Genomic DNA, 27,649 nt, shown 5'->3' with positions numbered 1-27,649 from the left:
GGCATTGAAGTTAAAAAATGAATCGCTTAGCTCAAACAGTCTTCACTCACTTGCAGGAGTGGTTTATATTCACCCATTGCCTCCATTGCCTCCATCTCCGTTCATGAGACACGCACATGGAATAGTCCTGCTGCTCTTCAGCCCCCTCACTTACGGGCGTTCCGTTGTATAACAGAGGCTCTGAAGCTGCAGCTGTCAGGATCCTAATCCTTTCTGCGAGCACTCGCTGCCAGCGTGTACAGTAGTAAACTGCGTGCTTTGGTGCTCGCCTTTCAGGCACTATCCGAGGTCTCAGCAGCAGAACAAAAGTTGTGGATGACACTTTTTCACCTTCTAGAAACTCAGCTAACTCGTTTAGGTATGTCCAGACTTAACATTTAATAAATGTTGACCTTCAGGCAGGCATGTATAATAAAGACTGTTTATTTAATGGAAGAGAAGCTGAACTGAAAACAAAACGTGTGACCACCTTTGCTATTGTTTAGCTGTGGGACCTCAAGGATATAATTTAACCTTTGATTTTCCTCGTTTGTAAACTGTAGATAAAATAATTTGACTTCTAACACTGAGGCATACTAAGCAAAAAACGTGGTGGCCATGAAAAGTGTTTTGGGATCCTTGGAAGAAAGGAGTGCTCCATAGATTCAGGCAGTACAGTGAAGATTATTATATGACCCCAAACTGGCATGTGAAACAGCAAACCGCTGTTTTCCAGAGTTGGAATAGCAGTTTATTCAAGCTTATTCGCGTGATCCGCGCTATTCGAGAGGCATAAAATACTTTAGTTTCTTCCATTTTAAATATGTTTGCTAAGATGGTATGGATCCTTTAAAGTAGAAGCTATTCAAAAGACCATTTGGCAGCTGGGCAATTTGACACTGGGGACATGTGAACGGTACACTGACAGGAACAAGTGAACTTCACGTTATTGCTATATAGGAAGCTTTATTTCAGATTAATACCGTGGCTTTCATTACATTGAACAAAACCCATTATCTCCAGGGTTTTAATCACCTCTTAAATGTTAGGACTGCTGTCTGACTAGTCAATATAAAGACGATGGTTTCTTAGTGATAGCTGAGGTAGTCTTTGGTGAAGAATGTGTTTTCTTTCTCCAGGAGCTTCTAAAATTTTTGACTCTGAAGCCTTTGTTCAATTTTTGATTGGTACTAGATAGATTACATTTTGATGGTCATTCTTAAATCATGATTTATTAATATATGCTATTTTAATATAACTTTCTCTGCTATATTTGACGTTAGCCTTTATTAGGTAAATGTAGAAGCACTTAAGACACACTTTGAATTAATTATCACCATTTGATATTTTAACGTATTTGCATAGTTTTCAAGAAATGATCAAGAAAACATCAATATATAGCCATCCATTAGTTCATCACTTAATGGATCCAGAAGCTCAAAAAGGTAAGTTATTTTATGTTTCTTTATGGAATTTGTCCAATTCTGAGAAGCAACTAATAGAATATAAATGGTTACCTTTGCAGTGTTCACTCATGTCTTCAAGAGAGCTGGGACATTCATCAATTGCATATTCTATCTTGGCTTGTGTTGGCTAACTTGTAAATATCTCTAATAATGTTTAATGTCTACTGCTCTATATGTATGGTCCTGATATGTTAGAGAGAATTTTGACAGCAATAAATTAAATATATAGACTTGCTAATACTTAGAGTTGTTTTTCTTTATCTGCAAAAGTGGAATAAATTTTTTTCCCAAGTGCTATACACTAAATACGTGATTGTGATTTCTAAGTTATTTATTTTCAAGTAGGTAGGTTACAAGAGAGATAAAAATCGTTTTATTTAAAACTACAAGTTTTTATGAATGCTTGCATGGATGATGATTTTAGACTATAAAAACATTTCTAGCCCGAGTTTATGGTTTGTCTGATGTATTAATTAGAGTCGAAGACACGATGCAATTTGACCTCTCAATGTAAGGAGAATTTAAGTTTGAATTCTACTACTAGTGTAGTTATTTGAAATTGACCTACCGTTTTTACATCGTCTTAAATACCTAGTGTGACTTTGCATAGATTATACAACTATCCCCATTGTCTTGAGATAAAAAGTGCAGACATAACACTGTGACATACACTAGAAGAATTATCACTATGTTTTTGTAGAACAGGTGTAGGAACAAATTTAATTATCTTGGCCCCTTTCTTTCTATTTCTCCTTTATCTACACACTGTGGATGTTTTCTAAGGACTATAGTCTTATTTTTTTCCTTTTTTAGGCATACCAGGTGTCCTCTACCTAGGTGAGTATGTCTTCAGGCCAAGAGAGCTGGGTGTATGCCCAGTGTTGGCAGCCTCCGAGGCTGAAGCATGAACGGTTTTACTGTAGTGATTTTTGCAAACCTAAACATTTAAAGTTTTAATCACTTAGAGAATCCAGCCGTTTAGATGATTTGAATGAAAAGGCATTTTCTTTGTGGTTTATGAATAAGATTTCATCATTATCATTACCTCTAGTAACAATGCTTGGTTTCAACTGTGCGTACAATAATTTGGCAAATTACAAAGGAAAGAGAAGTTCAATGTAAGGTTGAGACAGAACTAGTATTAAAATATTTTATAACATGAATAAACACACCCCATATTATCTATATAGCCAATTAAAGCTTTAAAAATATGTTCACAGGCCCAGTGCTAAGGGGATTAAGTGTGTGCTGTTGGGGCAGAGTCAGATGGCGTTTTGTTGGAAAGACTTCCACTAACCAGAGGAACGCTCAGTTCTCAAGTACTGGAGAATATTGACTTTTCCTGTCCTAACTCTTTTATGCTTAGTTTGTTGTGCTAGGCAAGGATGGAGCAAACCTTTAGCCCAGTTCTTCTATTTCAACACTGGCCTGAAGATCTAAGAATTATGGGATGTCACTTAGTTATACACACATTAAAGTTAGGACTATGGTAGATACTAAAAATTGCTCTATCTGTGCTTTCTAATGCTATGTTATAGTCTAAGATGTCTAAAACCTCATCAATATTAACTATTCCAAGTATTTTATGTTGCCTACCTCTTGCCAACAGCCACTCTCCAGCTGTTCACTCTTGTAAGCAATGTGTTATAAAATAGTGGAGTGTTCCTCAGGGTCTGGAGCCTTGCAGCAGGTTCATCTTAACCCAAGGCTTAGTGGTTCCTGTGCACAGTGACTCCCAAATCTGCCCCTCCAACTGCTTACTTGACGTCTTCCACACTGTTTTATGTTAGCTTGGCTCCTTCAAGAAGCAGATGCCAAAATGGGATTAGACATGCGAGAGAGTTATTGGGGTAAATGTTTGTGGAGGATAAAGAAGGAAGGAACAGAAGTAGGCAGGGAGAACCCTCAGGTCACAATGCAGGTCTGACACTTGTGAGAGGAGAGAAACAAGGACAGTTTGGGAAGGAAGAGCCTCAGACAGCAACACAGTTCTGAGAAAGTCTTAGGCAGGCTGAGGGGAGTCCCCCAGCAAAATCCACCCTCTAGAGGAGTGTCCTCTATGGAACGGGAATGGGCTGGCTTTAGTAGGCAGCCCCAAGGGAAGCATGGCCCTGAGGAGCCAAACGGACAGCAGCTGGCCCTGTTGGGCAGCTATGCGCCCTGAAGCATGTTCTCTTAATCTGAGCAGCACACCTCCGTGGGCAGCATGTCATAACACAGATTAATAGGCATTAAAAAAGAATTTTCCTTTGCAGATTTGCCCCTCTGCCTATGTCTTCTCTCTCAGGTTATGGCAACACCATTTCCCTGGCTACCCAGAAAACTAAAATCATCCTAGTCTTTCCCCACTCCTCGCACCCTTCATCATTATATCCCATTGGTTTCGCTTCCTAATAGATTTCGCATGTTTGCAGCATTAGTTGCCTTGATTCAGGTTTTATTCTTTCTTCTCTTGGGATAAAATGAAGACTTCTAGCAAAAAGTGTTTTGTGTTTTATCTCACGCTATGACCCCCACTTACCCTATATTCTAGTTCTCAGAGTTTCCCAAATGGGAAAATTGATCGATAGTCTTTTTGCCAGTGGACTTTTGCGCGTCATTTCCTGTGTATGGCGTGTCTTGCCCTCTGTTACTTGTCTGACAAACTCATAATCATCAAGGCTCAGGTCATTCTTTCCTGAGCTTTCTGAGACAGGGAGCGTTCTCCTCCGAGTTTCGAGTTAACTAGTTAAGTCTCTGTTATAGTACTTATATTTATATTCACAGTGCCCAGGTACTCAATAACTGCGTGAATGAATAAATTAGCTATAACTGAGGCCTGTTGGCTGGACTTAAACTTTGCTCATTAGTGATGATCTTGTATTTCTGGTCACCCATTGGTCGACTCTTTATAGGACCAAGTATAATGTGGTACTTAGGTCCACGAAAATCTTTCACGAGGATCTTCATAAATCTTTACAGAGTTGGATTAATGGGTAATATGACTTTTATAAGCAATATTGCCTTAATATATGAAGAAGAAAGTTTATTTGAGTAATTCCATTATTGTTTAAGAAACATATCAAACTATAGTCTGAGGCAATATATTTAATATACTGGTTGGAGTGCTATAGCACATATAATTACTAATGTGAGAATCATTTACAGTGCATTTTACAGGTTTAAAAAGTAACCTGAATAAGTATCTGCTAAATAAGACTAAAATATTTTCCACATATTGAATAAAAATAACTCTTAAAGATAACAATCTGCCTCAGATGTCATTAAAACTCAGATTTGAATGTCAAGTTTGAAAGTCAATTGTTGCGCTGGAGGGGAGGTCTATCGCTACTTCAAAAGCTCACAAATTCATACTTGGCTCCTAGACCCCATGCTGCTGCCTTAGTTCAGACTCTTGCATCTTTTGTCTAGATTATTGCAACGGTCTTCGAATTAGCTTCTACTGTAGCTTTCAGCTGCTGCTGCCAGAGGCGGGTTCTTAAATATCAAATCTGATCGTGTCAGTTCCTGTCCTAACAATCGTTATTGGCTTCTCCTCACCTTAGAGAACAAAAGTCAGCATTGCCCATAGCTCTGATTCCAACCTGCTTCTTCAAGCTTATTTTCTACAGCATCCCAACATGCACCTTGTATACCAGTTCCTCCGATCTTCCGATGGCTCCCCGAGAGCCTGCCTCCACGCCTTGACAGATGTTTCATCTCCCTTGACATTACTTCTTCCCTTCTCTGCCTGGTAGCCTTCCTCGTCCCTCCAACTCAGCTCAAATGTCTCCTCCTTGAGAATGCTTTTCTTGCTTTGACCAACCAATGGTGCTTCCCATAGCATTATATTTCTTTTATTGCATTTATCACACACCATTGGCATTTGTTTAGGTGTCTGTACCCCACTATGATCCCAGTAGCAAATTTTGAGTACAACTAATTTTAGTTCTTTTTTTTTCCTCACTTGCATCCTGAGCAGTCTCAGCAAAAGATGAATTTTCTTTCTTCTGTAAGTGTAGCATCATTTATCCACCTGATTAAAGTTACAGCCTCTGTATATTCTTGAAATTAAGCAGAACTTCAGCAAAAAATATTTGTGAAATCTTTTCAGGAATTAGTTTCAACATAAGGGCCCAAGACCTTGACATTGCTGAGGCGCTCAGAATTCTATCTTTTAGGTTAGCCTGTGACCATTTACTAATCTGAAAATATCTTTGACATCTTTTTTTTTTTTTTTAAATCTCTAGGTATTTCTAAGAAGCACATGACATTCTTCTTTGAACAGAAGATTCAGTTGAATGACAGCCTCTTTCATTTAGTAGAGGGGTTTTTACTTTAAATTTTGCTGACAGGTTTTCATGACAGCCCTCAAATGGAAGCTTAAATTCACTTGTCATAGCTATTAAAGAATTTTTTTTTTGGTGTATTTCTGTGATCTGACCCTTCCATTTATTATTGTTGTTATTGACCTTTGAAGTATAAAAGAGAAGAATATAGACAGAGCCTCTATTTTTGAAGAGTTACTGCAATCCAGCCTCAGAAGTCAATTCACTGTTGAATTTTTCTCTTAAGAAAATCATCATCATAATGTGGCAGAATCTTGCTAATTTTCACTTCATACTTGAAACTCCTGTAGTTCTCAGGAGAACGAGAGCACTTGGTAGATTATATTCACCATCAGCAAAGATTTAATAGTAGGAAAATGGTGCTGAGACTTTTTTTGTATCAAAAAGCATTAAAATAGATAAGCCCAAGATAGCAACATAATTGTAATACTGTCTTGATTATGTTTTATTTACAATCTGTTTTAATATTTATGTTTCAATATTAAACTCATTAATAAAATAATACTCTAAGATTACAGTAGATAGCTTTTATCTAAAGATACAGATCTCGGAAGTTTTCTGCTTTCATGTAGGGAAGCCAAGATTCAACATTTTGTGTAACATTACTCGGTTTTAGTTATTTGTCCTGGGGCCTAAGTGTTAGATAACGAGGAGAGATTATGTGTGGAAAAATTATTCTTCAGAAATGTAAATTAGAATTCCATTGTATAATAATGCTGTTAATTTTTGGAGGGAATTGTTCTTCAAATCGTAACTAAATACCAAAGTCTACTAATTCACTGATCTTCTCAAGATTCAGCCTTTGTTCAACCAATCACGAAGCACGCACTTTGAGGGACGCATTCTTTGTACCTTATGTTTGGAACATAGATTTCTTTCTCCCTTTTGTTACAAGGCTGCTTCACGGATGCCCTTACAATCGCGCAGCTCCTTCCATTAGATTTCAGTTCAGAGGTTCTTGTCATCAACCATGAAATCAGTGGTGATAGGGCTAAACCTAATATAATTTTTAATTGTAATAGCTTTTTATATAATTTTAATAATTACATACTCATGTATATATTTTTAAATCTTATTTCCTAATAAAGATAAAGATATCATCATTCTTAAAAAAATGACTAGCTCTGTTCATTTAGAAGGCCAGTCAAAAAGCAGGAATCATTTATGATACAACTATCATCACAGTTATTAGGGCAACAGCACTAATCTGGTCAACTAACCTTTAAAAGAAAGTACAAAGCCAGAGATGTCAGTTTGTAGCAGTAAATATTCGTTGGCAAAGTTTTTATGTCAAAGATTGGAACTTTAGGAGATGCTCCTGGGATTTAGTGTACTCTAACGTTTATTAATCGCTGATACCTAGGTGACTTGTCAAAGAAGTGTTGCATTTACAAGGGGTAAGCGAGGAGGCCCAAGAGGGCACCTTCAGCTAAAGGTCAAGGAAGCAATTAAGGTTCTCTGCTTTTCCCTACAGAACTTCCACAGCACATGTTGCCCCCTCCCCAGCCCCCATCTTAGAAAGGCAATTGAATATAGTGAAATGAAAGTTAAAGTTCAAGTCAAACATATTACCAGTATTATTTGGTTCTCTGAGCTCTTCCTGAATATGAATGCACACCATTGTTTAAGGAGAAATACAGTGAAAAATATTAGAAGAGGTGGCTCTTGCTGGAGAATATCAGTTTTTCATCTCTGTTTCCTCTGCATCTCTGCCAAGGCTCAGTGTTTGTGGTGGTGATAGAGTCGGGTGGTAGATTGGGCCCTTCCTACAGTGTGTAGTGGAGTTGGAGTTCTTTTTGGGAATACTTGGTTCTATCTGAATCTTAAGCAGGACTCTATTAAGGGATCACAGAATTTAAGACAGGAAGTCAGATTGGCTGAAAGTCCCTGCTAGGATTGTGGCCTCCAAGGGGAGTTTTCAACAATGGCAAACTTAATCTACCTCCATCTTGCCATTGTACTCCCCGAATACTAGGGAATGATATTATTGGAGCTCATGGGACAGAGTCTGGCAACATCTTCCTTTAGGACTCAGGGACTCAAGACCCTCTTGCTCCCATTCTTGCCTCAATGCTATGGAGAAATTTGAAAGTGTCTTGAGGTCTTCGCTTACTCTTGAGTCCAGAATTTTTAAGACTGGTACTGGACTCTTTATTTTTTTTTGCATATTTCCCCCTTTCTTAAAATATTGGGACATGTTTTAAAAATGAAATGTTGCTCATCTGCAAGCTTACTTTTAGGAATAATAGATTTAAAAAATTGCTGGTGTCAGATTTTGGAATTAGGAGGAATTTTCAGTAATCAAATTTTCTAATTGCAGAATGGGCACCTTGTGAAGTAGCTCATTCACCCTCATTGGAAAGAGATTGAACAAGTGGGGCATGTAATTTATGCCCAACATGAACATGAGGTTCCCAAACTAAGTGCAAAGTTAAACTAGAAGGCATCCAAGGGATTTTCCATCTTGACCTTCTAGGATTCTATGACATTTATTTTTGAGTGTTACATCTGTTTTAAAAGTCTGAATAATTGCAAGTTTGGAAAATGTTAAGGTTTTCAACTTTTTTTTTTTCTTTTCTTCTTCTTCTCTCCAAAGCCCCCTGGTATATAGTTGTATATTCTAGCTGTGAGTGCCTCTGGTTGTGTTATGTGGGATGCTGCCTCAACATGGCCTGATGAGCCATGCCATGTCCGCACCCAGGATCTGAACTGGTGAAAACCTGGGCCACCAAAGAGGAGTGTGTGAACTTAACCACTCGGCCATGGGGCCAACCCCTTAACTTTTTAAAAATTTCCTACGAGGAACTTGTCTTCTGTGGAGACTAGAATGAAAAATTTTGTACTTCCCCGAAATTTATTGGAAATACTTCTATTTATTGTTTGTTTATTTACTTATTTTTGGATCTTAGGAAAGAGTTGTGATTGAATCATACCCATCAGGTCATGGTGCACTCTCATCATGAAAGGTGCAGCTGCTGTCTGTATATCTGTCTATTTCATTCATTCATTTATTCATTCCTCTTTTACCCGTTTCCTACTTCCTTTCCATTTCCTGCTTCCTCTTGGTAACCATTTTACTGTGTTTGATGTTTATCCTTCTGTTCATATGTGTTTTCATAAAGCACATACAGTTTTGTGTGCAGTGTTTTAATTTAAATAATTGATATCATATTATAGATATCATTATACAGTCATGCATTGCTTAGCGACTGGGATACATTCTGAGAAATGCACCGTTAGAGGATTTCATCAATGTGCAAACATCATAGAGTGTACTTACACAAACCTACATGGTATAGCCTGCTACACACCTAGGCTAATGGTACTATCATATGGGACCACTGTTGTATATGTGGTCTGTTGTTGACCAAAACATTGTTATGTGGCGCATGACTGTATAGTTTTTTTCTACCCTGTAGTATCCATGTTGCTATGCATAGATCTAGTCTGGGCTTTGAACTGTAGCATGGTGCTCCAAGGCATTTACCTACCACATTGCCCTAGTAATGGATGTCAGATTGCTTCTCCCCACGACAATCACCACCACCACCAATGTTGTGATACATATTTTCATACATATGCATTTAAGGACTTGTGTAGAAATTATTTTTGGGGGGTGCTGTATACACAGGAGCAGTATTGCTGGGTTATAGGATATTTGTATATTTCATTTAACAAAATACCGTAAGATTACTTTCCAGAATGAATGCAGCATTCTATATCTTTACCAGTGGTACCTGAGGTTCTGCTGTCTGCACAGCCCACCATCACTCAGCATTGTCCAGCTTTCTAATTTTTGCCAGTTGAATGGGTATAGAGGGATACTTTGTTGTTTTAATTTGTGTATATCTGTGTTTGAACATCCTCATATTGTTTTGTGGCTTTTTTTGGCTGCTTCTGTAATCTGCCAGTTTATATTCTTTGCTCATTTCTAAATGTAGTTTCTATCTTTTCCCTTGCTAATTTGGGGATCATACAAATTTCTTGTATATTCTAGATATTAGTCTCTTTTCGGTCTCAGACATTGTAGAATATCTTCTCTCATTTCTCATCTTTTAATCTTGTTCATCATGTCCTTCATTGAATAGAAATCTTCACTTTTGATATAAGGATCTTCATCACTTTTGTGTATTGCAGGTTTTAAGAAGTTTTTCTCCTCCCCAATTTCAGAAAATGTCCTTCTCTACTACTAAATATTAAATTTATTTATTTTTGCCTTTCACGTTTAGGTTTTTAACTCATCTTCAATCCACCTTTATAAAAGATGTTGCATAGAGGTCCAGTTTTATTTTTCTCCATATAATGTGCCAGCTTAGCCATCCCCTCTATGTATGCTGGTCTCTCTCTGAGGTCCCTGTTTTGCCTATTGGTCCTTATCTCTTGCACCAATACCATACTGTTTTTGTTATGGTGGCTTTGTGGTATATGTAAATATCTAATAGAGCAAATCCCTCCCCTCCTTGTTCTTCTTTTGCAAAGTTGACTTTTCATGGATGTTTACTCTTCCATATAAATTTTGGAGCGAGTATATCAGGTTTCTCAAAAAATCTACTTGGAATTATGATTGAAATTGTATTGAATATATGATATCTTTATAGTATTGCTACCCCATTTAGGTGTATAGAGTCTCTTCCCATTTATTCATATCATCTTTTATATCTTGTATGGAAAAGTATTTCAAACTGGTAAGTGTGAAGTTGGGATTGCTGAATGTAATTTCAGCCTGAGGCGTGTATAACAATTTTGAAATACATGTTTAGAATGGCAGACTTTTAAAGTTATGTGCTCTGGATGTAAGTGATGATTCTGTTCTGCATGAGAAATCAAGAACTGCAGCCCTACGTACTTTCGTTGGTCAAGTTCTCTCTGAGGCTGGACTTTGCCTAGCTCAGCAGTCACATGCGGGCTGAACTTTTAAGGCACAGCCACCCCTCCTACTTGGAAAAAACATGGCCCAATAAGATGAACAGCTTTCCTTCTCTTGTAAGGGGCAGCTAGTAAGGAGTCTAGAAAAGGAGAAGAACATGGGAAAAGGAGCCAGAGTGTTTTAATATGTGGTTTCATGTGTTCCCTGACCACTCCCCAACTGGGGCTGTTCAAAGATGCCGTCTTCATCCTTAGCTTCCAGTCCTTTCTTTGGAGTGACAGTCTTACTTGCTTAGTTCACAATGATGTAACCTTTCTGTAGTACATATCTCTAACCTACAATTTAGCTGTCGCTTCAGTGCATACACAGTGTATATACATGGACTCCACAATTATCTGAGTTTTCTCCTTTGTTCTGTTACTCATGAAGTCCTACTGGTTTTGCATCCTAACACCTTTGGTTTTGTCTCCTCTTCTCCATCTCTATTGTATTAAGTCAGGTACCTTTGTTCTCACCTGGATTATGACTGGTAAATTTTATAACTGGAATTCTAGCTTCTGGCCTGAATGATGATGATGATGGTGGCAACAACAGCAACAATGATCATGACTATCACTACTGATCACCATTGAGTTCTTACTTTATAGTAAAAATTTCATCACTGCTTTTTATGATTATGTCATGTAATCATTCTAATAACTCTATGAAGTCTGGGTAATATTATTATCATTGGTTTAAACTTAAGAAAACTGAAGTTCAGAGTGGTTAAGCATCTTGCTTGTCAAGGGGCAGAGTTGTGATTTGCACCCAGACTTCTTAGAGGGAAAGCCTTGGTAGTCATTGTTTCTCCTTTTGGAGCCTCTTCGCATAATTGTCTCTTCCTTATCATATACATCTCAGTTCAACACTACCTTTTCAGAAAGATCTTGCCTCACCAAGCCCTCACCAGTCACTCTCCATTGCATCACTATTTAATTCCTTCACAGCCTTGACAACGCTCTGAAACCATTTTTGTTTGCTAGAATATAAGCTACATAATAGCAAAGATACTGTCTGTCTTGTTCATTACTGTACCTCAGGCACCCAGGCCAATGATGGCATAGTAGGCCCTTAGGCAGTGTTTGTTGAGTAAATGAATGACTCATTCTCTTAATTATTACATGATATTTCCTCCAGTCAGTTCTCCACATCGCTACCAAATCCACCCGTGTCGCTTTCCTGCTTAGAGTTCTTCATTGGCACCTCCATTACCTACAACAGGAAACTGAAACTCCTCAGTATCACATGTAAGTGATGCTTAGTCTCATCTGTCACTCACCTCCAACGACTGAACTATATAGCATTATATATGTATTATGTATTTTATATTATACTAGTGTATACTATATACTGTTATATATAACAAAAACACACAGAATATAATAAATAACATAGAATATACTACATATTCTCTCATGTCACATTCTTTCATGGACCCACACTTATGCAAGTGCTTGTCCTTGTCTTGGACTTTCTTTTCCTCCACTGTACCCTTGTTATCTTTCAGATCTCTGCTTAAAGATACCCTCTCTGTGAACTTTTCTATGAATTCCACAGGCTGACATGGGGTTCCTTTTTCTGTGTTTCATTGGGCTTTCCTTTCACCCTCATTTTGGCAATTGTTGTATAACACTGTGATCTTCCATTCGCATGTCTCTCTCTGCACATCTGTAAGCTTCACCAGCACAAGGAATGTATCTTTGAATCTTTTTATTCCCGGTCACTAGACAGCATGTAGACTATAGTGAATGCTCAATTAATGTTTGTTGAATAAATGAATGAATTCCTTAGCCTGTCCTTTGGAACACGTCTTTTCTGCCTACTGACAAATCTTACCCCTATTCATTCACTCCCCTTCCCAAGTCTGATATCTCTCTCTCTTGCTACTGGCTTCCTTTCATCTGCTTTCAGATACTTTCTTTCCTACATTTTCTTAGCGTGCTGGATCTCTATCATACTCTTCTTTATATGATGGCATGTAGTTATTTCATTGACTCATAGAAATTCAGTTGTACAGTGGCCCTAGTCCAGTTAGACCAAACATCAATTCTGATGTTTCCCTAAGATCCTGAAAGAGTAGTCATCTGGTTTCTGTTTGATAACTTCTGGTGATTAATTGCTTACTGCTTTCTGAGGCAAACCATTGCATTTTTGAAACGGTGTGATTTTAAGAAAAATATTAAAAATCCACCTTACTGTAACTTTTCCCCGTGGTTTCAGATTCTACATTCTGGGAACACACACATGCACACCCACACACACATTTTTATCTCTTCTGTTCACCAGTCCTTCAAATTTACAAAAATTCTTGTGTTCCCTCAGGTCGCTTCTTCGTTGTGTTGAAAATGCTGATCTCCACAAACTGTCCTTGTATGGCTTCAAGATTTCTCACCTCCTAGGTGCTCCAGTTTCTTAATACCCTTCTAACGTGGGGCTTTTCAAGCTGAACACAGGGGTACAAGTATGACCTGACCACAATTAACTAGAATGGAGCCTTTATCTCCCTCGTTTTAGAAATTGTATTGTTGATATGACCTGGGTGTAATAGCTTTTTTTATAGTTGCTTATACTTTTGACTTGTATTGAGCTTGCAGCCAATTAAATCTATACGTCTTTCCCTCTCCAAAAATAGTGCAGCCTGAATGTGGCCTTTACTCTTGTCTTTATTACGTATCATATTGTTAAGTCCAATCCACTGGAATAGCCCATCAAGATATTTTGTATCACATTTAGTTATCTAGTAAAATTCCCCATCAAAATCATATCATATGAAAATTTGATCACACTCTTAAGATAATCAGAAAAACCAATAACAAAAATGTTGATCAGGGCAAAGCTGAGAATACACCATTTATTAGAAAGGTTTATCCAGGTGGGTGTCAAAGCCAAGTGCTTTGGGGGCATGGTGGAAAACTAACTAGCATCCAATCCAGAGTTTCCTCCTGGGGATGTCATGAGATACCACCTGTATTAAGTTCAGATAAATTGTGTCTATGCAGCTCTAGTTTTCCTGAGGGCAGGGACCATGTCTGTCTGGCCAACTGCTGTCTTCCCATCATCTGGCACTCATGTGGTGCTGAGCCTGGTACAGAGCAAGCCTTCAGTACAGTTTTGTTGAGTAAGTAAATGGAATAAACAAGGAACAAAGGTTCTTCTGGCTTAAGTTTTAAAAATGAATCTTTGCTGTCTCATCTCTTCCTCTTTTTAATGAATTGTAAACTATTTTTTCCTTTTCTTGGCTTTTGTAACACTATTCCTTCCTTATACTTGAAGTTCGGTCTTTATTTTCTGTCGTCTCTTCTGAGGAGAACTAAGCTGCTTTCATTAATGTTGGGGTGGTGGAAGATGCGAAGAGCAGAGAGAAGACTTGAAGGATCAGTGGGTTTTAAGGATCAGTACAAGAAATGAAGTTTCTCTATCAGTGCAAATCTTATTTTAGATTAAAGCTTAAACCTAAGACACTTCCTTTATGAAGCCATCCCTGATAACCTTCACCACAGTGATTTACTCTTCTTTATTTAACTCAAGAACTTTCAAATCTGTACCACACAATCCAACATTCCAATTACACTGTGATCTCGTCTTATCATTCAGTTTCATGACCAAAATATAATAACACTTACAATAATAATAATTATTATTATAGTTGTAATGATTATTATTATTTATTGAGCTGTATGTAATTATAGACAAGATGCTAAGCACTTTACATACATTATCTTATTTAAATCTCCCACCACTATTTGATGTAGGTTCTTCTGTTTCACATTTTACAAATAAGGAAATGGAGGCTTAGAAAGAGATGTATATCTTGCTCCATAAGTAGTTTGTAAATTCTTAGAGACGATTTGTTTTTAAAAAATTACATCATAGCTTTTTAACAGTTTAGAGAGAGTCCTTTGGAACAAATGAAATAGGAGCTCAAATTTTGGCTCCGTTTACAAGTTGTATGAGCTTGGTCAAGTTAATAAAGCTCTCTGAGTCTTAGTTTTGTTATCCATAAAAGTGCAAATAAGAATGTCTAATTCACAAGATTTGTTGCAGAAATTACATGAAGTATCATATATAATGCATTTAACATGGTCTGGCATATTAAGCATGTGCTCAGTACTCGGTAGTTAATATTGCTTAAATGTTACACAGTGTTGCAGATGTTAAGATGCCATGAGTTGCCCCAAATATATAATATATTTTATATTATAATAACAAGTTGCCCCAAAATAATAATATAAAAATAAGTAATAATAAAATAATACAAGAGCATTGTTGGGTGGTATTAAATATCTTTTATCTGAATAAAGGCAGGTCATAAAGGATGTACTACTATACATTATTGAAATAACTGGAATTGCACTACATAGCCAATATGAAAGTTGAAATCTTATATTCCATTGCCAATCCTTTCTCTTGTTCTAGATGAGTAGATTGGTAGCCCTTAAAATATATTGCTTTTAAGAAAGTATATCAACTAGCATTTGTTTCATGTCACATTGCAGAAATGAATAGTGATGATGTCAACTTCAGTGAAAATCAGAAAGATGTTGCTGTCCTGATATATGAAATGTTAGCTTATAATGTGAGTTATTTTCAAATAGTTTCCCTTACTATTGCATTGCACCTAAAGTCAATGAATATTCAAAAGTACCTTAGAATAGGTAAGAATCCTGCACTTGCGTTAGGTTCTTCTTTTTCATACTTTTACTAACATAACCACAACCATTGCCTTTTTCTTTTCCTTTCAGAGAACAGAGAAAATGACGATGACAAGAAAGTGGTTGCGGAGATCACGGCAAGATGTTTTGCTCCAACTTTAATAACCACCACTTCCTGGGAGGGGTTTCATTTTGTCGGTCATGAGATTCGGATTACGGAAGCCGTGGATTGTTACGGTGCTGTTGTTTGGCCATCGGTATAATTTTATACAAAATTTTCTACATTTCAATGATTTTTCAGCCAATATTGCTTATTATTATGTACTATTTGGAAGAAGAAAATAAGTTCCACAGTTCTATTTTGTGACCTCAAACAACACTAAGATTTAGAAATCATGAAATTGGGAAAATACTTCCACCAATTAATTCTATTTCTGACCTGTAGGGTTAGTAAAGAGTGTTGTTTATACCTTCAGGTTTTTGTGACTGTAAGAGTTTAGATTAGTAAACATTTTTATTTCCCATTTAACTGACTCCATTTGAGTTAAAGAGTTAGAACGAAATCTGTACCAGTCTCAACACACAAAATATGAAAGCCCACTACTCCTTTACAATTGTCCCACAAAGGGTGTAGACCCCCCCACCACAATCAGCCCCAATTCCGCATACATCTTTGAAATAACTATTATTATTAACTTGCTTTCTTTAAAGATAATCAAATCTAAGCAACTGGACTCCATATTTTTAGTTATGTTTTCTTCCCAACAAGCCCCAGGGACTTTTTCTAGCTTAGATGTTGAACCTAACAGAGGATGTATTTCTGTTGATAATTTTCTGTAGTGATCTGTATGTATACACATGTATCCTCACAGGTGCACACACACGTCATAACATTAGTGAGATATTTATCTAATAGAGTTTAATTTTACTTTCTGTTATTATTTGCCAAGCACCACTTTCTCCTTTTTTTAAACTTTCATAGGCTCTTGTTCTATGCTATTTTCTGGAAACGAATGTAAAACAGTATAATATGGTTGACAAAAATGTGATTGAAATTGGAGCTGGAACAGGGCTGGTCTCCATTGTGGCAAGTTTACTTGGTAAGTAGGTATTTTTGATTGAATGGGGTCAGATAATTTAATATCAAATATCATTAGCTGTTTTACTATCCAGTTTACTATGACCTGGGCCTATTTTTAATTCCTTAATTGTTTGACTGGGCTTCTCTAAGAAACTTTACCAATTTTAAAGTCACCTTACTGGTTTCTTTCAGAATTTTCTGTGAAGATGTATTAATTCTCCTCCTGGAGTGCTAAGTCGCAGTGTGTTCTAATTGGAGGTGCATTTAAGCGTCCTGGCTGTTAGAGGAGGTGTGTGAAATACTAGGCATAGGCAGAATCTACTGCTGCTGACTCTGATGTTCTTTATTTAAAATTTAGCCCTATTGCAATGTTCTCAAGTAGCTGTATGTTCCTTTTGGGTTTTGAAGTCTTATGCTTTTATGAAAAAGCACTGTTAGACTAGAGAAGGAGTATTAGAAATCATATCGAAGCCACATCTGCTTCTAATTTTAGGTGTTCACCCTTGAATTTATTTTTTTCAGTTCATTTCTTTTCTTCTTTTATGATCCCTTGTTCTCTCAGTAGCATCTTGTTTTCCAACTAAATGTGTGATGGTCTCCATGTATGCCTGAGCCTGCTCCAGTTCAGTCTTTTTGTTGTTGTTATGTATTTCATTCATTTAATTTAGCTGCCTTCTCCGATGTGCTACCCAAATCTGTCTTGATTTCCTTGATCTTCAGAAGTCCACACCTGCCACTCTAAAATCTTGAGAGGAATGCAAGACTTAGCAATTTAGAACTTTCTAAAACCTGGAGAAATACAACCCTTAAAATCCTTCCCACATATTTTTTAAAGAAATTGCTCTGTCGTGATATTGGTTTCCAAAGTCACCGTTCTGCTTAGTCTGGAGACAGTCAGGCACTATTGGTTTATACCTGAAGGCTTCCTGGTCTAGGAGCAGAGTTTGTGTTTTGGGAAATTATTTGTTTCATTAAAAAGAATTAATACTTTTGATTTGCTTGTATAACTTGAAACAAATATCAAAAGATGGGAGCTTTGTTTAGTCAGTATTGTAAAAGTGGTGGTGTTTACCTCTCTAGACGCAAAGATGTCACTAGTCAGATAGTTTATATTCACTATGGCCATGTAGGTATTCTTTGTCTTGGGATTTTAGAAAGATTTGTTGAAAATGATAAGACACCCACACTAAAAGAGGAAGGTTCATATTTCTGTGATTCTACCAATGATATGCATATTTCCCTCTCATTTTAATGTTTTCCACAAAGTACAATCCATGGCCAGAGAAACTTGCCATTGTGGTTAAGGAATGGGCTCTAAACTCGTCTGGGCTGGTCTCTTCCGGTTCTGCTTTCCCATTCCTTCCCCAAGTCTGTTTTTGTCTGATGATGTGGAATTGGCCAATCCTAGATTTATTTACATATTATCTTCAGGCTCTGCTGCTGCTCAAAATTCACTTTAAGGGACAAATTTTACTGGTTATTGGGTACTACAATTTTGCTCCTTCCAATTTCTTCCTGAAAATGACCATCACTATTCACTTTTAATTCAGAAATTATTTATATCTTTGTCTGAGCATTCTGTCCTGCATCTGTGAACTTTGGCTGGATGAGCACTATATACATGTTGTGGCTAGGTTTTAAACAGCTTTTGATGGGAAGATTTACACTATTATAATGGAGTCAAACTGAAAACTTGGGCATAAACATGGATGTCATGATACTTCCAATGTAATGCCATTGAAAATGTTTTTTTTCTCCCTCAACTTCTCACGCTTGAGCACTTCCTGTATGATGATAAGATGCCCGGGGTGTTATATACACTCATTTTGTCTCACATGACTTGGGCTCAGAATTCTTTTAGAGAAGAACCTGTTCATCTTTCAATCATGACTTCTGATTGTCCCAACGAGGGTACCAAATATTTTGAATTTCCCTTTCTCTTGATTATTTTTCTCCTAGCATATAGTAGGTAAATAGAAGATAACAATAGCAACAATAACAAAACAAAAAACCAGTAGAACAGAAAAATGCAATGGAGTGCAAAAGTGCCATGGGAATCTAATTATTTTTAAGGGGCAGCATAAAGCTGCCTTAGCATCCATTTTGAAAGGGATTTCCGTCCTGTGTGTACTGACCGGTCTTTTCCTTAGGGCTAGCAATTGTGCAGAATTGCAAATGCGTGTTGGCTTGAAACCTGATTGCTTTACTTTATCCCATGAGGGTTACTTTTCCTACTGTCCTTTGTTTCACAGGTGCACATGTGACTGCCACAGATTTACCTGAATTACTTGGAAACCTGCAATATAATATTTCCCGAAACACCAAAATGAAATGCAAGCATTTGCCTCAGGTTAAAGAACTCTCCTGGGGTGTAGCTTTAGACAAGAACTTCCCCAGGTCTTCCAACAATTTTGACTATATCCTGGCAGCTGACGTTGTCTATGCTCATCCTTTCCTGGAGGAACTCCTCATTACCTTTGACCATCTGTGCAAAGAAACTACCATCATATTCTGGGTCATGAAATTCAGGTTGGAGAAAGAAAATAAATTTGTAGATAGATTTAAGGAGTTGTTTGATCTAGAGGAGATTTCTAGTTTCCCTAGTCTGAATATTAAGTTGTATAAAGCTATGAAGAAAAACCCGAGGAGCGCAGGATATCCTCAAAGCAGGGCCTGGAAGGCTAAGGCAATTTCTAGTAGATTATTACTTTAAGAAAGACCCTGGATAATCTGACATAGCACTGACTTTCCCAAGGGGAGACACACGCACCACCCCCACCCCTCACACACACATTTGCCACACCCTAGACAGGGATTTTCCCAGATATAGCACATGGGTCTAGAGGATGACACAGCCATGCTATGTGGTCATTGGTTAGGACAGTGTCCTTATATTTTCCTTATCCCTCTATAGCACCATTTATTATTATGATCATTTAAATAAAGGGTATGCTTATTGTTATTTTTAATGTATAACTGTAAAATGGTGGTTTTTAATAATGATATCTCTAAAATGAACATTCTTATTGTTTATAACACTAGCTTATATGATTCTCTCCTTAGAAATAAAGAAATGGGCAATAGTGAGATCTACAAATAAATCTGAAAGGGCAGATACATAATGTAATGATAAATGTTAGATGAATGTGGTCATTGTTAGTGCCAGCTTGTAGGTGGTCTGTCATCTCTGCTTGGCAGGGTGGGCCTCCAGCACAGCCTCTGAAATCAATCAAGCTTGTGGATTTGAGGTTATGGGCAAGGATGTTCACTCTAGTAAATGAAAAATGAGTGGAAGCAAGCATAAAAATAGTTGAGATTTTGGAGGAGTTATTGTTTTATTTGTAAGCCAAGTACAGTTATTCTATATCACAGAAACAGAAATAAACATAAAAAATTTGGGTTGAAAACACACATGAAAAGATTTAGGCTTCTAATCTCAAATAACCAGACATATGACTGGTTTTAAAGTTTAAAGCTTTTATGATGCCTATTTAGAGCTAGATATTTGAAATCCTATGTGATTTTTTCACATGGGCCTTAGAGATTAGAATAAAGTCTGAAGTAATTAAAGTGAGTGCGAGGAGAGAAAAAAATTATAATTTTGTACCATGTAACAAGACTGTTTTGGTTGGTCACTGCTCTTCAGTGTCCCCAGTGATGTTTGTTAGGCTGTTACTGTGCCCTCAGGCTGATGCTTGCTCTGTTAAGCCCAGCTCTTTCTGCTTTGCTGGAGTTTCTCAGTCTATTCAGGGTTGAGCAGAGCTGAAAAGATTATTTCCTAGGACCCTGACCTGTAAGCCAGGATGCAAGTATGCTCCTCCTGGATTTTTTGCCACGTGTGGTTCATAGGACCATCTCTCAATAATTCCCAATATTCACTCGGCCCTGTATGGTTCTCACAGCCTGATAGGCAGGTAAAGTCATTTAATCCTCACAACCATTCTAAGAAGTCTAAGTAATATCGTTATCCCTACTTCACAAATAAGCTGAGGTGGAGAGGGGTGGAGTGAGTTGCCTCAGGCCATGCAGCTGCAGACTGGCAGCCCTGGGGCACCCGGGCCCAGGTCTGTGAATCCAGAGCCTGTTCCTTCCCACTGTAGAGCCTTCATGTATTTAAAACAGTAATTTCCAAACTCGTTCTTAGACGAGTGAAGTCATTTCTTCAAAATGAAATCTATACCCAGAAAGATAAGCAAATACATTAGGAAAAGAGGAGAAATGTCTCCCCTTTAAATCTTCTTCTCTTATTTCCTGCCTTAACTGGGGGGTCAGGGTAGGCTCCTTTAGAAGGTGACATTGAAGCAAAGCTGGAAAGAGGTGAGGGAAGGAGCAGTGCAGATATCTGGGCAAGTGTGTTCCAGGCAGAAGGCACAGCCCTGCAAGGACGTTCAGGCAGGAGTCTGCCAGTCCTCTGGAAGAAACATCAAAGCCAGTGTGCTTGGAGCCAGGGGGAGCAGGGGAGACGGGTCGGATGTGGCGTCAGAGAGGCTGGAGCAGGACTAGATTGTGTCAGACCATGGTGCGGGCTGGGTTCTCTGGAAGCAGACTCTGAGGTGGAATTTGGTGTGCAGGTCATTTGTTAGTGAGTGCCATGGGGATTAAGACCTGTGGAAAGGAGTGGAAGGGAGTAGGACAGAAGTAGACGTCAAGGTGCAATGCAGGCCCAACTGCGGCCTCAGCTAACTCCATCCCCCCCCACCCCTGCCCCATGGAGCGCTGGACCTGGAGTGGCCTTTCAGCATCACCCTGGCTTGGGGCTAGATGTCTGGGCCTTGATAACCCCATGACACTCAGTCGCTGGCCCTGGGAAGGCTCTGTGACCTTGGGTGAGGTGACTGTCTTTTGGCTGAGGCAACCCCTGAAATGTTGACAGCTGAGGGCCATGTGACAGCAGCACTCCTAGCCGCCAGGTATCAAGTCATTCTGAAGGGAATCTGGGCAGCAAATCGCAGTGTCCCCCACAACCTTTAAGGCCATTGAAAGAACTTTGGCGTTTCCTCCCGTGAAATGGAGAATCACTGGATGGTTTGAAGGAGAGGAGTGAAATAATATCACTTCATGTAAGGACCACTCTGGCTAATGTTTTGAGAATACCATGAAGGGGCAAAGGGAGCAGTTGGGAGGCTGTGGCAGCCATCCAGGCAAGAGAGGATGGCAGCCTGTAGAGGGGAACGTACCCTGGAGGTGGGGGAAGTGGTTATTTCTAGACGTGTTTGGAAGCGACAGCCAACAGACCTTCCTGCCATATTGAACATGAGTGTGAGGGAAGGCCGACTCTGAAGTGTTTGTTCTGAGCTCCTGGACGTGAAGTTAGAGCCCTCAGCTTAGCGATGGTTTGTAAAGCTCATTCACGGAGCAAGAGTGAATACACAGAGAATAAAATAAGGACTGAGCCCTGAGGCTGGCCAACATGAGGAGATTTTTTCTGAGCCCCCTCGCAAAGTTGTATCTGTTGACTCTGAAAGATATGAATTTACTGCCCCCGTGGTCAGTAGAGTTCCAAGTTCTCTCAAAGCTGCCTCAGAGGCTCCTAAGAGTGTTTTAGGTACAGCAGCAGGAATCTTGAGTTAACAAGTGGAAAAAGAGGACTCTTCTGCTAAAAAACGTTTGAATACCACTACTAAGTTATTTGTAGGTAGAGTAGATAAAGTGTCCTTCTTTTAAGACAGTGTGAGGACCAAACCAGCCATCCGGTTCCTAAGAGTTCCCCTGCCTCTACGTATCAGTCTTCAAACACAATGTTCAATAGCCGTTGTCTTAGTCTTTTCATAGCACTCACTTGCAGGTTTTAGCCCCTCCAACACATGCCTCTCCTGCCTCACTTCATTCTGTGTGCTTGTCTACTACGATCTTTTGCTGCAGTTTCTTCACACCTTTCAATTCAATTCAATTCTATGATAATTTAATTTCAAAAGATATAATTTGAGTAGACTTTTTCTATCTTACAATTTTTCTTTTATGTCTAGGAATTGATTTGTTAACTTTAATCCAAGGGCATTATACTGTCTTTATAAAGCCTTTACCTGGCTTTTTTTTTGACAAGTTGAACTATCTTACTGAAAATCTCAGTCCGATTCTTGCAGTGATGTTCCAGGTTTCTGATAGAATAAATGTACTGATTGTCAAGGTTTGACTAGAAGTGATCACAGAATAGTTATTGCTCCGTAGTAGACACACCAACTTGCTAGTGGTAACTCTGCAGCTTAAAAGTTATATGTGACGTACACGTAGCCACAAGAGTTTTTGTGCCTCAGACCTTTTCAACTGCCTTTAGGAGACTAAGTACTGCACCAAATCTCCTGTCTTAGCACTTACTGATCTATCCTAGTTCATTGGTAACAATTTTTGTACACTAGAATTTAAAAAAATTGGTCTTCATTCCATATTTATATCCCGTTCTCTTTTTTGGATAAAGAACTGTGGTATTGCGTAACTTCCTAACAGATTTGGAGCCAGTAGTGTCAACTCATTATTGTGGAAGAAAAAAAATGAGGAAACATAACAGGATGGAATGTTCCTTTTTTTCCTCTAACTCCTCACATCCCAGGAGCTTGGTGTTCTCTGTGGATGCCTGGTCTGTATAGACGGAGACCATGTCCCACTTGTTTTAAGCAGTGCCATTGGCATGTAAGCAAATAAATAATTTCTGAATATCCTTTCAAAGTAAAATGTGTCCACTGGGTATGATTTTAAGACAGGAAAAGATATGCATGTACAAATTTTGAAAAGAAGCTGGGGACCCTGGGTTCTAGACATAAAAGAATTAAAGTCAACTTTAAGGAAATCAGATAAGTAAGTCTATCGATAAGCTTAGAGGAAAATTAATATATTGTGCCTCTTCTTTCAACTCCGTTTTAACTTAGTTTTCATAGAAATCTGTATGTGGAGGAAGTAAAAATTGTCAAATATCTGCATTTTTTTCACGAAATTATAAGGCAATAGTAAGAAACAAAATTGGGAAAAAAGCAGGCAAATATTTTCACAAAATGTCGGGGGTTATGGGCAAAGCAAAGTTTTAAAACCATAGATACTCGTGAGTGTGTTTGTTTGTGGACCCAGTTCTTTATATCTTCTTTATGAAGCCTGGAGATAGTTCACAGATGATTTCCACATACAAGTTTTGGCAGTTTTGAGTTTGTGGTATGAAATTCAGTCTAGAATATTGCCTGCAAGCTCAACTTCAATATTTGCTCTGCTTCCTGCTTCCACATGAAATCATAGACAGTATATAATTCTAACCTCTATAATTATGTGGTCGTATTAATGGGACAGTTGTGTCTTAGGTGGCCTTGGTTAGCAGCAATTAGTTCTCTGGTCATATTAACTCCTTTTATTAAGAGTTCTGGGCTGGATATTAGCGTTTCCTCTGACTGTGTGTAGCTGCGTAGTATTCAGATTGCTGGGCCCTCACCACCGATGGCCTATTCTGTTGAACTAACCTTTAGCTGCTATCCTGAACAGCGTTTTCACTGGGAAAGTTCAAAAGTAGGGGTTTTTCCTCTCAATTCTCTCAATTTCTTTGTTTCTAAGGCAATTGTCTTTCCCTGAAATCCAATCAGGTTTCAGAATTGGCACTCAACCATCAAGGAATTTAAAAGCATCAGTAAAAATGAAAACAGATGTCCAGGTCAATTTTGTGATAAATAGCATTAATAGAAAAAAATAGAAGAATATTGGATATATGCTGCCAACCACTAACACTTTATCATACCAAAAAATATTGTTTGGTTTTCTAAACAAAAGCACAAGCTGAATAAGATTAAAACAGGGCATTTAAAAAATATTTTAATAGTTAGGTGTTATTTCACAATGCCACAAATATAGGACACAGGCTTCCGAAAATTAGTTATTTGGTAAATGCTAGATTTTGTAGTTTAGGTTTTGAGAACTCCCATATTTTCATTGTCCACAGTCTATGCAGCTCTACTCTTCTTTGTTGTAATTTTAAATTATAAATCAGCTCCTTACCCTCACTGGATTTTTTTGTGTCACGATTTAATTTGGGTTTCTTATCTCTTTCTGTGTTTCCTTTGTTGGAAGAACATAAATCATAATGGCAAAGGTTGTCTCTTTGTCACAAACCATCATAAATAAGCCCAAAGAACAGGCCATAAACATGTAAGAAATTTTTAGATTAAAAAACATGAGTGATGTTTTCTACCCACCTGGCGTTCAGAGGTAAAAGTACAGTCTGCAACTAGTAAATTATTAACACTTTTCTAACTAAGGATTTCCTCCTTTCTTAGGATGTCTGTGATTAATAGGTAGTCAGTTTAAGAATTAGAAGGCTGTCAAACATGATAAACACATTTCATGATCACATATTGAAAAAAGAGTTGAGGAATAATTATAATAAGATTATAATTACTTTAATAATTATTCATTATTATAATAGGATACAATATACAATAAGAATGTCCCGCATTCTTGGTGTGGGGGGAGCAAGGTGCTAGAGCCGTTGGGAACTGATTTCATATTTTTTTGAAGGTAATTCTAGGAGGCTTAAGGCAATTATAAGACTGCAAAGCAACTAATGCAACTACCTTTTACTTTCCTTGGATTTTATTTTTTCTTCTCTGGAAAGCCATCTAATGGCTGTCATTCGTTCATTCAATATTTACTGAAACCCCACAATATGCCAAGCAGAGGCTGCAGACACACAGTGAACAAGGCAGAGGGAGCAGTCCTCCTGGAGACTCAGGGTTCAGGGCACGTAGGCAGACGCAGAGAATCAACGCACGGAGAGGGAAAGAGACATGGTTACAAAGCAGTGTTAGATGTCCTGATGGGAGGGGAACTGACCCACAACCAGGGGAGCAGTAACCTGTAGCTGGGCAGAGGAGGTGGAAAGAGGAGAGAGGGGTCACATTCTGGGCAGAAGGAATAGCATGTGCGAAACTTTAGAGACGGATGAGAGTGACCTATTTGAACTACTCGCTGGAAAAATTGTAGCTTCTATTAACCCTTCCTGCGATAATAACTCCAATTATGGAATACTCACTGTTTCAGCCCTATTTTAGAGATTTCACACATAGCATCTCACTGAATCCTCTCGGCAACCCTCAATGTATTAGCTCAGATTACACAGGAAGAAAATGAGGCTCAGTGGGGGTAAGCAACTTCTCCACCGTTACAAAACACATGTGTGTGGGCTGGGCTGGGACCCTCGGTCTCTATGGCACCAAAACTCTTGCTCTTTTCAGGGTACCACCTCGTGCCTTGTGTCCGCTTGCCGCTCAGCCCTGCAAAAAAATCCTGAATTTGAATTTTATTCTAGCTAATTCAGAGCAATCAGTTTAGTGAATATTGCCTTTATTTACTTCCTGAGCACAAATTAGCATAAGTGGGACACTGTTGAGATGTACCTGCATAAGATGAACTCCTTTTCACAATATATCATGAAGAGTATGATTTTATAAATGTATATATATATCCAGCAAATACATAAATTTTTCTTTGCAAAGAATATTGGACAAATATTAGATTAATTAAAGACATGTAGTGATTTAGAACAGCTAATGTTGGGGTCAAAAAAGACCCTCTTGTACAACGAAGGTGCTGAGGTGGAAGCAGAAGTTATTCTTTTTCTTGAAATATGGCTCAGGCAGAATGAAGTGACGGAAGTGTAGGACGCAGAAAAGGCCAAGGAGGCGGGGTTGAACTTTAGAACATCATGGGATCTGTCAACGATGCTAGTGTTTACAGGCCTGTTACTAGGTGGTAAGCTCACTGCATCAGCACAGAGGTAAGCCCCGGGCTGATGTGAGCACCCTGGTTCCCGGAAACCACCTCTCAGCCATCTTTCAAGGCCAGGGCAGTACTGACTCAGGCAGCCTAGTCTTCCGAAGCCAAGGAAAAAGGCAAAGGGACCCTTGGGGGAGACTGGAAGCACACCAGCATCTCTGCAGCAAAGTGCTTGGCTCAGTGGAAATGGCCTTTGGCGTCCCTCAGCCTGAGGTTCATCCGATGGCAGGCACCTCGATTCTGGGAAGTTGATATTGCCCAGTAAGCCTCAAACCCTGGCTGGAGGCCTTGACAGGTGACAAGATGTAAGCCGATGCGGGCGTGGGCAGCTCAGGGCGCTTCCATGATGTCAGAGGAGGGCAGGCTGTCAGAGGCTGTCATGTGAGGACAAAGCTCAGGGGACTGTGCCAACTGCCACTGGAGAGCGATGTGAGCCAGAGTAGCCATGGAATGTCCTAGAGTCCAGAGAAGGGAAAGTAATGTATGTAAGACTTCTGGTGGGAAATGGCCTCCCTTGGCAGTTACAACTTCAAAGGGAGGATGATAGGGATGGAAACTCTAGGGAGAAAAACCTCAAGGTTATTAAAGCAAAAGAATCACAGGATGAGTTTCTCTCTGGTCGTCTTTTTATTGTGTGTATTCCTGGTGGATGTTTACATTGACCAGCAGAACCTGAAGCCTGATGACTGACGTCTCTACTCAGCAAATGACTGAATGTGGAGTCTGATGAAGGGAAGAAGGGGAAGCCACCGTCTCAGGAAATCTCAGCTCGGATGTGCTATCATCTACCTCGGATTAAACACTGGCTTTGATTCCATCTTAGGCTTCAACCAACTCGGTGAGAAGCGAAGGATTTGAGTACCATTCCCCAAAAGCTCCCAGGATAAAATCCGAGTCTGAAATTACCTAAGATTGCCACCGGGAGGCCCCAGTGATCTGTAAAATGAACTTTCCCATCTGAATAAATAAATGAAAATAAAAGAAATGATTTAAACAAGTGAATTGAATTATGAAAGATTATATGCAAATGCATCAAAAGCGGCACGGGGTAAATATACAACAGTATAATGTGATAAATGTGTGGTGCCATCCTCCTTAATTAGGGATTGTTTAAATTCCACCCTTGCCTCAGCGCTGTGCACACAGTATGAAATGAACTCTCCAAGAAAGGAAAAATATAGGCTGATTTTCGGTTCTTTGAATGCTATACAGGTGTTCAACGGCTGCGTGTGCATGCATGTGTGTGTGCATGTTTGTGTATGTGTGTGAGAGGGGGAGGGGAAGACAGGGAAGAGGAGAGGAGCGTGAGAGAATGGAGAGAGGCAGCTAGAAGAGACTACACCATGGGGGAAAGAGAGGTTTTCCATTCCTACAGCCCGAGGAGAGGAAATATCTGGCCAGACTTGTCAGTTTTCGATTTCTGTAGTACAGTGGTTCTCAAATTTGAGTGGTATTAGACACCTGGAGAGCTTGTTAAACACAACTAGCCTGGC

The 27,649-nt window shown here is 38.8% G+C and overlaps 1 protein-coding gene across 6 annotated transcripts; it reads left to right on the top strand.

The window, feature by feature from the left end:
* The first annotated feature begins 9 nt into the window (after positions 1-9).
* LOC124240683 (protein-lysine methyltransferase METTL21E) lies at positions 10-27,045 on the top strand. 6 transcript variants are annotated; one of them, XM_046663815.1, is made up of 7 exons: positions 10-358; positions 1,345-1,424; positions 2,259-2,282; positions 15,422-15,588; positions 16,314-16,431; positions 18,665-18,762; positions 26,826-27,045. In XM_046663815.1, exons 2-7 carry the CDS (start codon positions 1,355-1,357, stop codon positions 26,844-26,846), a joined length of 498 nt encoding a protein of 165 aa, XP_046519771.1. In that variant the 5' UTR covers positions 10-358; positions 1,345-1,354; the 3' UTR covers positions 26,847-27,045. The 6 variants fall into 6 exon arrangements, with proteins under 6 accessions (XP_046519771.1, XP_046519770.1, XP_046519765.1 ...); XM_046663814.1 differs by having other exon boundaries at positions 18,665-18,941; positions 26,823-27,045; XM_046663809.1 differs by lacking the exon at positions 26,826-27,045 and having other exon boundaries at positions 18,665-19,352.
* The last annotated feature ends 604 nt before the right edge of the window (positions 27,046-27,649 follow it).

Source organism: Equus quagga, chromosome 6 (assembly GCF_021613505.1).
Source record: "Equus quagga isolate Etosha38 chromosome 6, UCLA_HA_Equagga_1.0, whole genome shotgun sequence".
Classification (NCBI taxonomy): domain Eukaryota; kingdom Metazoa; phylum Chordata; class Mammalia; order Perissodactyla; family Equidae; genus Equus; species Equus quagga.
Note: the sequence above shows the minus strand (reverse complement) of the source record. Positions and strands in the feature narration are given on the sequence as shown.

Bases quoted from the DNA above. Each gene is read 5' to 3' on its own strand.
- LOC124240683 (XM_046663809.1), top strand. From the start codon at position 1,355: ATGATCAAGAAAACATCAATATATAGCCATCCATTAGTTCATCACTTA. The intron at 1,425-2,258 runs GTAAGTTATTTT...TTCCTTTTTTAG, and splicing joins GGATCCAGAAGCTCAAAAAG to GCATACCAGGTGTCCTCTAC. The intron at 2,283-15,421 runs GTGAGTATGTCT...TTTTCCTTTCAG, and splicing joins ACCAGGTGTCCTCTACCTAG to AGAACAGAGAAAATGACGAT.